Source organism: Mixophyes fleayi, chromosome 6, assembly GCF_038048845.1.
Source record: "Mixophyes fleayi isolate aMixFle1 chromosome 6, aMixFle1.hap1, whole genome shotgun sequence".
Lineage (NCBI taxonomy): Eukaryota > Metazoa > Chordata > Amphibia > Anura > Limnodynastidae > Mixophyes > Mixophyes fleayi.
Window position 1 is genome coordinate 213,018,406 of NC_134407.1, and position 14,931 is coordinate 213,033,336.

General features: G+C 42.3%; 2 protein-coding genes across 7 annotated transcripts in view; one reads left to right on the top strand and one right to left on the bottom strand.

Moving 5' to 3' along the window:
- LOC142159801 (uncharacterized) overlaps positions 1-4,087 on the top strand; it is a 61,031-nt gene extending 56,944 nt beyond the window's left edge. For 5 of the 6 annotated variants that reach the window (XM_075214539.1, XM_075214540.1, XM_075214544.1 and 2 more), the window contains one exon: positions 2,605-4,087. In XM_075214539.1, coding sequence (XP_075070640.1) covers positions 2,605-3,938 — 1,334 coding nt within the window. In that variant the 3' untranslated portion in view covers positions 3,939-4,087. The remainder of the gene's footprint in view (positions 1-2,604) is intronic. The other variant, XM_075214543.1, reaches the window with a different exon arrangement.
- Positions 1-14,931, bottom strand: part of LOC142159906 (uncharacterized) — a 543,776-nt gene that overhangs the window by 250,137 nt on the left and 278,708 nt on the right. The window lies entirely within an intron of this gene.

Below are 14,931 nucleotides of genomic sequence, written 5' to 3' on the forward strand. Positions count from 1 at the left end.
CCTTGTGTTCTGAAATAGGTAAAAAGAGATGTAGTCTGTGTGCTGTTGGTGTCACTGGATTGGTCAAGATGCTGGTGGTACACAGTTATTCTCAGAAAGTTGGTGGGTCCGCCGTGGCATCTTCCTCTAGGGTTGGAATTGGTAACCCAGGGACCTTTTTACTTTCGGGGATTAGCGTGACTGGCTTTAACAGTGTGGCTTTCTAAGCCATGACCCTTAAGAAAAAGGTATTCTATGATGGTTCAGGCTTTCATTAAATCTAGAAAGTTGCTCTTGGCAAGGAACCATCATAGGGTCTGGTGTGAAAATAAGTTTCTCTACTTCTTTCCGTTTTAGTCCAGTTTCTCCTACTTTTGCCGGATAGTTTTGTTAAAGGGCTAAAAGCTGAGTTCCTTGAAGGTCCTGGGCTTTACTCCTTCTTTTTCCAAAAGTTGAAAGTTATACCAGAAGTTGAGACTTTTCTAAAGGGTGTGAGGTAGTTGCAACTACACTACAGTTCCACACTAGTACAGTGTGAGCTGAATTTGTTGTCAAAGGCATTACAACAGTCTCCATTTGTACCACTTGATTCAGCAGATGCGAAGTTTTTTACTTGACTGTTTCCACTGCTCAGACAGTATCAGAACTGGGAACGCTGTCTTATCTTTCATGAGAATAGGCCTGTTTTCTAGACTAAACCATCTGTCCAGCCTGCAGTGGTTTCTAAATTTAAATTCGGATATGATCTGATTCTGGCACTGAGTAGTTATCACTCTATGAAGGAAGAGGGTTCTCTTCACTAATTGGATGTTGTTATATCTGCAAAGCAGTATGATAATAGGACAAGTGAGATTAGTAAAATGGATGATCTTTTGGTTCTCTATGATGTCTACAAAAGAGGATTCCTGCCTCAAAACAGACGATCGCTAGCTGATTTGAGAAGCTTAAATTGGAGTTGGCAAACCTGTTCCTTACAATGTAAAGGCAAAGTCTACCGGATCAGTGAGTGCTTTGTGGGTGACTAGACATGGCACTGCAACTGTTTGAGGGTGTCCACCCAAAGGGGCAGCTTTGAGACATCCCCATGGTCCAGCTTCCCCCTTAAAAGGAAAAAGAGAGAACTGGATTCCTCATTTATACTATCTGGGGGACACTGCTACCATGGGGTTGTATGTGGGGAGCCTGGGAGTTGGCACTTAACAAGTTAATAAATTTGTTTATACTTGTTGACTGAACTCCTCCCCTCTGCAACCCCTCCTAGCGTCAGTGTAGCTATCTTTTTACTGATGTTCGATTAGATTATTTTATTTATTTTATTCCTAAACTTAGAACTAATGGTGCAGCACATACACCACTAGTGCAGCTAATGGTCTCTGGGTGCCACCTATGATAAGAGGATCAGCCCCCCCCCCGATCCTCTTTATCATAGGCGGCATCCGGAGACTCTGCTTCCGGAGGATGTGAAGAGCTTGGGTTGGATCCTACTTGATTCAGTACCGACACTACAACTCAGGATCCCACAAGAGATGAACATTTCTAGCCAGCTAGATTGTTCAGTCCCTGTGTCTCATTACATATATGTATTATCTGCGTGTTTACAGGTGTGTTTTCTAATATGTTTGCTACATATTTAATTTTATAATTTATTTAATATATATTAGCTGTTTATTTGACTTAAAATTTTGACATAAATACATATATGTGTGTTTTATTAAGAAATAAAAGGGTGATGGATCACCTTGCAGTGAGTGACTGAAAAGTAGATCCCAAGTCCCTGAAGTCCGGCCACCCCTGTGTTATCTCATAGGAGCCTGTGCTAAATCACCAAGAGGAACAGAGAGGCCATATTGTAGACACTTACATTGAGTACTGGAGACAGTAAACGATGTACACAACTATCTGGTTCACATGGGTGGAATTACTAGATCAGGTGAAAATATTAATATAAACTTTAGACAAACATGGTGAGAGCTATGCATTGCTATATTTATAACTGTCTTTCCCTACACCTCATTTTTAGTGTACACTTTGTGGCAAGCCAGGAGGTTGCAGTCAGTGGCGGATCCGATCGCCCCCCCCTAGCAGACACTTGCTGCCGACGGCTGCACAGTATGTGCAGGTCCGTCCAGCTGTGACAGGCAGGGACAGTGTGCTGCCCGGCTGCTCTGACTGTGTTTAAAACACAATCAGAGCAGCCGGGCAGCACACTGTCCCTGCCTGTCACGGCTGGACGGACCTGCACATAGTGTGCAGCCGTCCGCAGCCTAGGATGTTAGAAAGGGGCGGGGCCTAAATCCCCCCCCCCCCCCCCCCCCCCCCCCCCCTAAATCGCCCCGGGTGCAGCATTTTTCTAGATCCGCCCCTGGTTGCAGTATTGTTTCATGTGCATTCAGCTGTAATATTATGGTAGACAGTGGTTTACTGATTTGAAACGCATTTCAACTCTATTTTAGCTTTAAATATAGTGCAGTATAATATATTCATCAATTTGATTATTTTAATTGTACCTTAAAACATTTTGATTGTACTCATTGGATGGTAACTTGAGGACAGTTCAGTATAGCCTTTATTGAAGAATAAACTAGTTTTGAGGAATCATTCTTCTTTCCATATATTTATTTCCAGCAGATGGACAGAACAGCAGGAATACCTCAGAGGAACACCATCTTTTATCTCCAGATACTGAAATTGAAGACACTGACATTGCATGTCGTACTCCTGGAGAAACCCCCATTAACCCAGATTTAAATTCAGTACTTCACAGTGCAGATAAATCATCTGATGCTTCTAATCATGAGGAATGTTCTCCTGATAATTCAGGTTTTGTAACAGATAGTTCAGTTCATCGAGGTGATAAAAAATGTCTCCACTCTAAATTTGGTAACAGTTTTACACAGAATGTAAATTTTAATATTGTTCATAGAACTCGTTTGGCCGAGAAACCATTTTCGTGCTCTATCTGTGAAAGAAGTTTTACTTATAAAAAAAGTTTTATTCAACATGAGAGAACTCACACAGACGGAAAGCCATTATTTTCATGCTCTGATTGTGGAAAATGTTTTAAACAGAAATCGTTTCTTGTTCGACATGAGAGAACTCACACAGGTGAAAAGCCATTTTCTTGTTCTGATTGTGGGAAATGTTTTCCACAGAAAACACAGCTTCTTGCACACCAGGTAATTCATATAGATCATAAGCCATTTCGATGTTCTGAGTGTGGGAAATGTTTTAAACGGAAATCACAGCTTTTTAGACATGAGAGAGTGCACACACGTGAGAAACTATTTCCATGTTCTGAGTGTGGGAATTTTTTATCAGATAGAAATGCTCTTGTTAACCATCTGAGAACTCACACAGGTGAAAAGCCATTTTCATGTTCTGAATGTGGGCAATGTTTTACACAGAAGCATCATCTTGGTAGACATCAGCGAACTCACACAGGTGAGAAGCCATTTTCATGTTCTAAATGTGGGAAAAGTTTTGCAAAGAAGGAAAGTCTTGTTAAACATCATATAATTCACAGTGATGACAAACCATTTTCATGTTCAGAGTGTGAAAAGAATTTTGGAAGTAAATATGCTCTGGTCAACCATCAGAGAATTCACACAGGTGAGAAGCCATATTTATGTTCTGAGTGTGGAAAAGGTTTTATACAGAAAACATATTTGATTGAACATCAAAAACTTCACACAGGGGAGAAGCCATTTTCATGTTCAGAGTGTGACAAATGTTTTACAGGTAAACATGCCCTTATTAGCCATCAGAGAGTTCATATAGGTGAAAAGCTGTTTGCTTGTTCTGAATGTGGGAAATGTTTTACAAAGAAACAGAGTGTTGTTGGCCATCAGAGAATTCACACAGGTGAGAAGCCATTTTCATGTTCTGAATGTGGGAAACGTTTTTGTGAGAAATCAGGTCTGTGGTCACATCAGAAAATCCATACATATTTGCCTAGCTGAAAAGTCATTTGTGTTTGTGTAAGTGGAAAGTACTGTTTATTAAGGACATATGAAGAAAAAATCTCATTACACAAATAATTTTCCTGTCACAGGCTTTCCATTGATGCCTGTTCCATAATCGATTGAGTAAACTTCCCTTGTACTACTGTTTTGGTTGCTGTGTTCTTTTATTTTTTTGTTGTTAAGATCATTTTGGAAAATAATCTCCAATCATTAGGTGGATGGAAAGGAATATTACTTTGCAGTATGGATAGTTGAGTTTGAAATTGAAGCACACAAATGTCATAAAAGAGCAAAGGAGGATACGAAGAACAGTGCTTATGAACTAACTATAAACTGTTATTGACTGATAATAGGTCATAGGTTTGATAACTTACAGACATGTTCCGGCCATAAACCTCATCTCCAAGCCTGTGATATGCAGCAAGGAGGACAGTGCAATGTGAGACCATAAATGACAGTTCTATCAGAGAGGTTTGTTTGATAAACGAAGGCTCCCAAACTCAGGAATCGTTTATTGTTCAACAGCGCCATCATAAGGACAAAAAATGAGGAATAAGGACAGTCCTGTTTGTGGTGGAGTTTCATGTCTTTATAAAGAGAATGCATTTCTACTTCTTCCTAAGCAAAGAGGATGATACCATAAAGATCTAACTTGTTAAATTTATATTTACTGTATGAACTGATATTTTTATAAATGGTGCATTGTACCATCTAGTAGTTCTTTATTCTACTTTTTGTAACATTACTGTATATTTTTCTAGTGCAATAAATCATTTTTTAAAGTTTAATTCCAAACAAACAGGGCCAAGTTTGGTGGTGTTAAAGCGCCTCTCTATGAACTACTCCGTAAAGACAAGTCCTGTTTAGAGTTGTCAAAGCCCCACCCCTGAATGCCCCGAGCATGATAGAGGATTTCTTGCTCAGTACCACTAGACATATTAGGGGACTTCATTTATTAACATAGAAATGTCCATTTTGATGGATATAACACCTTGACATACAGAGTGAAATGAAATATATAATATTATTTATATGCAATGGAGACATATGTAGGAATGGCTATCTGGCACTTCTGTATATTTGTATACTCACATGATCCTGGCGCCGGGGTGATGAAGAAGGGGGGGTGGAAGATACAAGGCACAGGGGGATAAAGAAGGGGGAGATAAAAGGCACAAGGGGATGAAGAAGGGGGAGATAAAATGCACAAGGGAATGAAGAAGGGGGGAGGAGAAATACAAGGCACAGGGGGATGAAGGAAGGGGGGATAAAAGGCACAGGGGGATGAAGAAGGGGGGGGGGAGAGATACAAGGCACAGGGGGATGAAGGGGGGGGATAAAACGCACAGGGGAATGAAGAAGGGGGTAGATAAAAGACGGATGAAGAAAGGGTGGGGAGAGATATAAAAGGCACAGGGGGTGAAGAAAGGGGGGAGATAAAAGGCACATGGGGATGAAGAAAGGGGGGGAGATAAAAGCCACAAGGGGATGAAGAAAGGGGGGAGGAGATAAAAGCCACAGGGGGATGAAAAAAGGGGGGGGGAGATAAAAGCCACAGGGGGATAAAGAAAGGGGGGGAGAGATAAAAGCCACAGGGCGATGAAGAAAGGGGAGGGGAGATAAAAGCCACAGGGGGGTGAACAATGGGGGGGGAGAGATAAAAGCAGCATGGCAAAGTGTGAAGGGGGAAAAGCAGCATGGAGGGTGCAGTGCAATCATAAGGGGGCATAGCGTGGTTGTGATGAAGGGGCACAGTGTGGTGATGATGAATGGGCACAGTAATGTGTGTGATAGCACAGGGAGCTTTTGGCAATGTAGTGAGTGTAAGGTAGATGGTGGCTAATTAATGGGTGCTACTTTGCGGAGTAATGATGGGGCAATGTAATAGTGGGAACTATTAATTTAAGATGGGGTGGTTTGGGGGCTATTGAATGTGGGGAGGAGTCTAGTGAGAATGAGGTCTCTCTATTAAATTTGACTATGAATTTAATGGCAGTGATGGTTGCAGGAAAGAATGCGAGAATGCTTTCACACCACAGGCAGGGTCTACCCACAGGGAAGAGAGGCTAGTATCTATTTCCCAGAGGGGTAAGAGAGCCATTACTGATGCAGGTCTGGACATAGATCAGCTCTCTGATCTCCTCAGCCGAGGAAGGTGAGGTAGATATAGACCCGGAAGGGGAGGCTCTCTATGATTCTGACTCAGTCTCCACGAGTGTGGATAGTCTTATTTTGGGAATCGGGTATCTCTTTATTTAAAAGACCTAAGGCACAGTTAGCAATATTCCTGCATTCTCCAGAAATGTTAGAGATTATTTCTGAAGCTTAGCAGAAGCCAAATAAGCAGTTTATGATGCTAGGAAAGTTTAAGTCCCTTTATCCTCTGCCACCTGAGGATACAGTAAAGTGGGAATCTTCGCCTAGGGTGGACACTCCGGTAGCCAGATTAGCTTCATCTTCGGCTATCCTTGTCCAAGAACAGATGACCCTTAAGGATTACACTGATAAGAAGTGTGATCTGGCTCTTCGCTCAGCTTACACCGCTGTGGGAAGTTTGTTTAGACCTAATATGGCTGTAGCCTGGGCTAACAAGGCTGTGCAATTATGGATAGAGGCTTTGATTAAGGGCCTTAGAGATAACACTCCGCGTACAGAGCTTGTAAATCTAGCTGAACATGTACTAGAAACTTCGGAGTATGTAGCGAACGCTGCCATGGATGCAGTATCAGTGAATGCTAAGGCCTCTGCTCTTATTGTAGCAGCTCGTCGTAACCTATGGTTACGGATTTGGTCAGTGGACGCAGACTCTTAAAGAGCTTTAGAGAATTTACCCTTTGACGGATTAACTCTATTCGGGGTGGAGCTCGAAAGGGTTATTCAGGAGACTACGGGGGGAAAGAGTACTTCTCTACCCACGGTCTCCAACAGGCCCGTCAGGGTAGGTTTCGCTTCTTTTGGAGTTTTTCCCGAGGGGGAGGTAGCCTTAATAGAGGGCAGTTCTCAGCATCTAGGCCATCCGCTAGTAGAAGCAGAGGAGGTAGAGGTGCAGCGAGGAGGGGTTCTTCTCGCCCAGCAGACAAGCCCTCCGCGTGACAGAGTTCTTCGGGGGGAGGAATTGTGTCCCGGTGTTATGTTATAGACCTAGCCCACTCCCCCCGTCAAAGATTCTTCGTCACTCCTCTCCCCTCTTGCCCCCTCAGACGTGTTGCACTTCAGAAAGCTATTCAAAAGCTTCTGACTGCGCAGGTAATAGTGCAGGTTCCTCCTCTAGAAATGGGTCTAGGTTTTTATTCAAACCTCTTCCTGGTGCCAAAGCCAGATGCATCCTTCCGGCCCATCCTGAATCTTCGGTCACTAAACAAGCAGTTGAAGATTCAGAAATTTCGCATGGAATCCCTACGCTCTGTGATAGCAGGGATAGAAAAAGGGGAGTTTTTGGCATCGTTGGGCATCAAGGATGCCTACCTGCATGTACCGATTTGGGAGGGACACCAGAGTCTCCTCCGGTTTGCAGTAGGAGAGGCACATTTTCAGTTCAGGGCTCTCCCCTTCGGCCTGGCTACCGCCCCCAGAGTCTTTACCAAGATCATGGCAGTTATGGCCAGTCTTTTGCGCCAGAAGGGTATAACAACTATCCCTTATCTAGATGACCTCTTGTTGAAGGCACCGTCTGCACTTCTTCTATCCCAACAGATTCAGACTGTTATGCAGTTTCTTCAGAGTCACGGCTGGATGTTGAATTTACCCAAGTCATCTCTTAAGCCAACTCAACAGATGCGCTTCTTGGGTCTGCTTTTCGATACTCAGTCTCTGAGAGTTTATCTTCCAGCAGAAAAAGTCTTAGCTCTGCAGAAAAGGACCAGAGCCATGCTAATGAAAAAGAGAGTCTCGGTACTCCGTTGCATGAAACTTCTGGGGACAATGGTCTCGGTATGCGAGGCAGTTCCTTTTGAGCAGTTTCACTCCCGTCCACTTCAGGCAGAGGTCTTGCGAAAGTGGTCAGGGTCTCGGAGGAATTTAGACAAACAGATTATTCGTCTGTCCAGGGCCACAAGGCTGTCCCTTGTCTGGTGGACGTCCCAATCCAACTTGGAGAGAGGCCAATCCTTACAGACCTGATCTAGTCACAACAGACGCCAGTCTGTTGGGGTGGGGAGGTGGTAACAGGAACCCTGAAGCTTCAGGGTCTCTGGTCCCCTCAGGAAGCCACTCTTCCTATAAATGTTCTAGAGCTCAGAGCAGTGTACAATACTCTGATAGGAGCCCAGGAATTTCTAAGAGGAAAACCTCTTCAAATTCAGTCAGACAATGCCACCACGGTGGTGTACATAAATCACCAGGGGGGCACTCACAGCGCGGCTGCCATGCGAGAGACCAGACGCATATTAGCGTGGGCAGAACATCAGGTCCCCAGGATTTCAGCCATTCACATTCCGGGGGTGAGCAATTGGGAAGCAGACTTCCTCAGCAGACATATCCTTCATCCCGGGGAATAGGCTCTAAACAGTCAGGTATTCTTCCTACTGGTGGAGTGTTGGGGCTGTCTGGACATAGACCTGATGGCGTCCAGACTGAGCCATCTGGTTCCGCACTACGGCGCAAGAGCTCGAGACCCAGCGGCGGAAATAGTGGATGCCATGTCGGCCTTTTGGCCGTACCGGATGGTGTACATTTTCCCACCCATTCCAATGATTGCGCTGGTTCTAAAGAAGGTGAAGAGGGAGAGAGTTTCCGCTATTCTAATAGCTCCATTTTGGCCACGCAGAGCGTGGTTCTCAGATCTGCTATTATTAGCAGGGGCTCCTCCATTCCGGCTTCCCATGCAGGCGGATCTTCTGGTTCAGTGTCCATTCCTTTACCAAGGTTTAGATCAGCTGGCTTTGACGGCCTGGCTATTGAAACCCTGATACTTAAAGCCAAGGGTTTCTCTCAGGATGTTATAGCTACCATGATTAGGGCCAGAAAGCCTTCTTCATCTGCCATATATTACAGAGTGTGGAAGGCATATATTGTGTGGTGTGAGTCTTAGAGATTCCACTCTTCAAAATTTAAGCTTTCCCGATTACTGGACTTTCTACAGGATGGGGGCCAGAAGGGTCTACGTCTGGGTTCCCTCAAGGGTCAGATTTCCACCCTTTCTGTCTACGTTCAGAAAAAGATTGCTGATTATTCAGATATTAAAACATTTTTGCAGGGGGTGTTACGTATACAACCTCCATTTTGCCATCCTGTCGAGCCCTGGGACCTCAATCTGGTTCTTCGTGCTCTTTCTAAGCCTCCGTTTGATCCTTTAGAGTCCATTGACTTACGGTATATTATGTGGAAAACTGTATTTTTGTTGGCTATAGCTTCAGCTCGTAGAGTGTCTGAGCTTGGTGCTCTTTGCTGTGACCCTCCTTTTCTTGGTTTTCACGCTGATAGGGCGGTCCTTCGTACCAAGCCATCTTTCTTTCCTAAGGTCGTTTTCCAGGTTCCACCTAAATCAGGAAATTGTTGGCCCTGCGTTCCAAGCAAAGAAAGACTCTTCACAAGTGTCTATGCAGTACTTGGATGTGGCACGAGCTCTACAGGGTTATGTAGACCGTACGTCTCAGGTCAGAAAGACCAGAGATCTTTTTGTTTATATGACGCCAATAAAAGAGGTTGGCCTGCTTCAAAGCAGTCAATTGCCTGGTGGATCACGTCCACGAGTCGTGAGGCTTACCTTTCAGCTTCTCTAGCCGTTCCACAGAACTTAGGGGCACATTCTACTAGGTATGGTGGGTGCCTCCTTGACGGCTAGGCACGGGGTGTCGGCGGAGCAGTTGTGTAGGGCGGCGACTTGGTCTTCCGTCCACACATTTACTAAATTTTATAGATTTCAAGGCTGTGCATCGGCTGATGCAAGCTTTGGTCGCAGGATTATGCGTGCAGCTGGTCCAGAGCATTCCCACCCTTGAGGAAGCTTTGGTATATCCCCAATATCTCACAGTGCCCCCTAATGGCAGGGAAGAGAAAATAAGATTTTTGCTCACCGTAAAATCCATTTCTCTGACTCCATTGGGGGGCACTGCGCACCCTCCCTTGCTCTGTATATAGTTCTGTGTGTGAAAACTTTGGTTATGGTTCTTTATAATTTAAGACCTGTCCAGGTTATATTACCTCCTTTACGTTCACTCTTGGTTATTCAAAAATGAGGATCTCTCTGGAGAGGAGGGGCATAGCAGGGGAGGAGTCCAAAGACTTAGCAGTTAAATTGACAAGACTCCTGAGCCCACTACTATACCCCAATGTCTCGCAGTCCCCCCAATGGAGGCAGAGAAATGGATTTTTTACGGTGAGTAAAAATCTTATTATATTCCTACTTGATACAGTTAGTCCGAATAGATTAAAAATAATTCTATGGTACTTATATCATGATCTTTCTATATGATACATTCAGACTTCACAAAATAATTATCACAATTGAATGTTACTTTTATTTGACTTTAACCACTATCTTCAAGAATATGCTATTATTTTTGCGCCCAGTATCACTCTTGACACATAATAATTATAAAAATATATATATATAAAAAATAAAATACAATAACCTGATTTGTAACAGAAAAAAAAAAAAAAATAGAAAAAAATAAATACAAAAAACAATAAAATAACTATAAATTTAAAACAATTTATACACATTATTTAATCTTTAAACTCTTATTTCATGTATATAAGTAACACTAATGGCTAAATAATATAATTTTAGGGAAATCATGAACTATATTTCAATTTCAAATCAGACACAAAATTTGATTGTTACATAATGTGAATGATTGCTACTGTCTCAAGATACAGTTGCGCGTTGCAACTGTGTTATAAATAAAATCAGGAAGTCTATAAAATGCTGTATGGAATATAAAATGCATTTCATTTATCCCTCTCACTTTCCCTGAAGGAAAGGGTTAACATTTACAACTTCTCTATCCAATTAAATACCGGAAAATACGAATGTCTGATTGGTTCTTGGGGCTTTATAAACCACCCTTTAGATGACAGCCAGTCTGTCTTGATAAAGCCTAACAGCGAAACGCGCGTTGGCATTTTCTTGCTGTGCACGATAAATCTTATCTATGGCATGAATTAAGTTTGAATTTGCACCTTTCAATGATAGCTGTAGAAATGATACTGCCCAAGTTAGATGTATGACAGGCAGTTAGCAATTAACTCCCGCCATCAAAGATTTACTTCTCCTTCAGAGGTACAACTCCCGTTTGTGTTTGCTAGCCTGTGATTAGCAATGGCAGACTAACAGCAGCTTATTTTACCTGCTGTATTCCCTATACAGCACATCTGTGTTATTCACTAGCTTAACTGGCAATGTGACATTCTCGTACTATTAAAATGGAGAAATCCTGCTGTGGTTCTAACAACTTGAAAGGTTGGAATTACAAGACGTAGGTAATATGCTACAGAAGCAATTAGCAGTCACCCTCACCATGAAAATATAGCAAACAGTGTGGATGTATGATCAATGGTCTGTTCTACTAACCGAATTTAAAGCAGACGGCCAAAATAACAAACGTGATTATTCTCCAATTTTAACACACAAAGTTAATACACCAAATATCGGTAAGGATGAGAATATTCCAAGTTATAATTAATATCAGATAACGTTATTGGAATACTGATATAAACGTAATGAGAACAAATTGCTAAATTAGGAGATTGTAATTCTTTCTCCTCACTTGACAATCATGTCTGTGTAGATACTACAATCCAGGATGAATCTAGCTCCTAAGCCATCAGTAGCTATACTGGAAGATTTTGCCTTATTCAAGCTTTCTCTGATTGACTATTATGTCCATTTCTAGAGACTTTGGGCTAGATTTACTAAGCTGTGGGTTTGAAAAAGTGGGGACGTTGCCTATAGCAACCAATCAGATTCTAGCTTTGATTTATTTAGTACCTTCTACAAAATGATAGCTAGAATCTGATTGGTTGCTATAGGCAACATCCCCAATTTTTTTAAACCCGCAGCTTAGTATATCTAGCCCTTTGATTTCTCATTATAGCCCTAATAGACTCTGCTGGTTTTAGGTCTCTACATTGACTTTTACATATCCTCAATAAGTGAATCCATATTTTATACCACCTTTTATTCATATTATTATGATGATATATTTGTTCACCTGTGAAAATAGGTTTATATATGCATGTGTTCAGGTTTCAACCTAAGTAGTCTTTGTTTTCAACATTTCCAATATGTATATTTGTATGCAAAATTAAAATCTGTTCATTTCTACATACATTGTATCCACTTGTGCCAAGGGAATTATCTTTTATTTTATGTTATGTTTAATATTTTTTTTATTTTTTTTCTGTAATATTATTATTTTTAATAACTTTCTACCCAATATCCTTCCAACTCTTTCTTTAGATATTACATGTAAAGATAGAAAGATAAAAAGATACAAGTTATATATGGTCATACTATATGATTGATAACAATCCACTAATGTGTCGATCTGACAGTATTGACAGTAGGATGAATCTGTTGCACTACCCCTTTATTTTACTATATCTTTTTATATTAGAACCATTCAATCTTACTCTTATATTTTTTACACAGAAACCAGTAATTGATTACATAATTTGTTATTAGTACTTGATCAGATTTTATATAGAATTTATATATCTTTTATTAAGATAGTCTTGTACAATATACTATATCACAATGATTAATTCATTTTAATTACTTCTGTGATCCAGATTTGCTGCAGGAGCTAACTCACAGCTGCAGTCTAAAAAGACATCAATGTGAGCTCCCTGCTCAACTATATGAACTAATCTACACAACATAATACGCTGTCCGCAAGTATATGTCTGTAATGAACACAGCTTTGACCCGTCAGTTACACTATAATGGATGAATTACTTGCATTTCCCTGCAATCTGGATCTACTATAAGAAGTAACTGACCACTGCAGTTTGAAGAGAGATTTATGAGAACTGTTTTCTTCACTATGTTAATTAACACACAAGTGTGCAGTGATCGGACATCAGTCTTTTAAATTCCAGCACTTTGTGCGGATATAGATACGTATTTTCCTTCCACGGCCATTTTCATCACAACCCCCCTTTCAGACATTTTCATTGATCCCCCAAAAGACTTCCAGACTCACTTACCTCGGACACAACATTCTTCATCTTTGTCTTCATACATGAGAGGTAGCCTGCAGGCAAATCAAATTCCTGTTAGCTGGCTGTCAGCAGGGCCGCCAAGAGTAATTCTGGGCCCTGGTACAGCACATTAACGGGGCCCCCCTTATAGTCAACTAGTAAACTATGCGGGGCCACACAGGGGGTTAGCCATACCATTGGGGGTGTGGCTGTGCATCATTGGGGCGTATCCAGCAGGTGAAAAGCGCTAGGCCACCCTCCGATAGAAAAAAAACCTGCATTGCTGGGTACACCCATTGGCCAGGGCCGGACTGGGACTAAAAATAAGCCCTGGCATCTAATGTACACAGGTCCACCTCAGTTCCAGCAGGAAATAAACTGTGCCGCCGCTGAGCAGCGGCGCCGAAAAGGGCGTGGTCATATTGTTTTGTGGATGTGACCAACATGGGGCATTGATACAAACATTAAAATAAAACATTACATTTATCACGCCCTCCCAGGCACATCACACCACCCCCAGCCCACTGTACTTATCTATGCTTCTGGTGACATCCATCAGGGAGGGAACTTCCTGTAGAGTGAGCAGGGAAGCTCTTTGTCTCACAAGATTACCAGATCTTGTGATACTTAGAGCTCCTCGGCTTCCTCTGCAGTCTGTGTCCTGTCCGGGAACTGGGAGCAGCTATCCGTTCCCTGCCCATAACCAGAGGTGGATTAAGGCTCAGGGGCCCCAGGGTATTTAAGACAGTAGGGCCCCGGGGGTAAATGTATGAACATGCGGGTTCTTCAACACCCGCGTGTGCATTGTAAAGGGAAGTTTCCCTTTACAATGCAGCGCCGATTTAAATTTAATCGCCAAACACGCTGAACACGGGGGTGTTGAAGAACCCGCATGTTCATACATTTAGCCCCCGGTGTTAAAACAATAGCACTCATGTTTTAAAATTAGGCCTCCCTCCAGTCCCCACAATAATAATATTCACATTTAATAAGTAGACCTATTTCCCTCCAACTAGCCCCAACATTAAATTAACAATATACCCATTTACTCAAAACCTATTTCCCTCCCTCCAAACAGTCCCAGCAATAAATTAAATATCATTAAAGTTTAATAAATATAGCCATTTTCCACAACCAACCCTGGCAATAAATAATTCAGATTCACATTTAACAAATAGCCCTCCTCCCCAAAATCAGCCCCATATTCAATTGATAGCCCTAAACCACCCCAGCATTAAATTAAAGATTCTTTCACCTCACCTTAAATAATTAGCCCTCACCTACACTCCACCATTAAATAGCCTACCTCCCACACTATATTAAGGTCCTCCCTTCCCTCACATATTATATTAAAATACTGCGCACACACACGTACACTATATTAAAATACTGCGCTCGGACATACGCGCACACTATTAAGATACTTTGCGCGTGCACACAAACACTATATTAAAATACTGTGCGCGCGCACACACACAATTAAAATACTTCGCACACACAAGCACACTATATTAAAATATTGCACGCTCACGCACACTATATTAAAATACTGTGAACACACACACACACTATATGAACATGGCCACTCTGAACATGACTGGCCACACAATTACCTTGATACTCCCCTGAGTGCTGCTCAGCGGACAGAGTTTCAGTGATGTGCGGCCGGTACAAGTAATCACATGGGATGCGCACCACGTGAAAGGTGCTGTCCAGTGTGATTAAAATCACATGGCCGCACGTCACTGAAACTCCGTCCGCCCAGCAGCGCGCAGTGAGCTGTTGCTGCTGGGGCGGGCATGCTGCCGGCTAGATCGGCCCAACTAGCCATCGGCCCTTCTAGCAT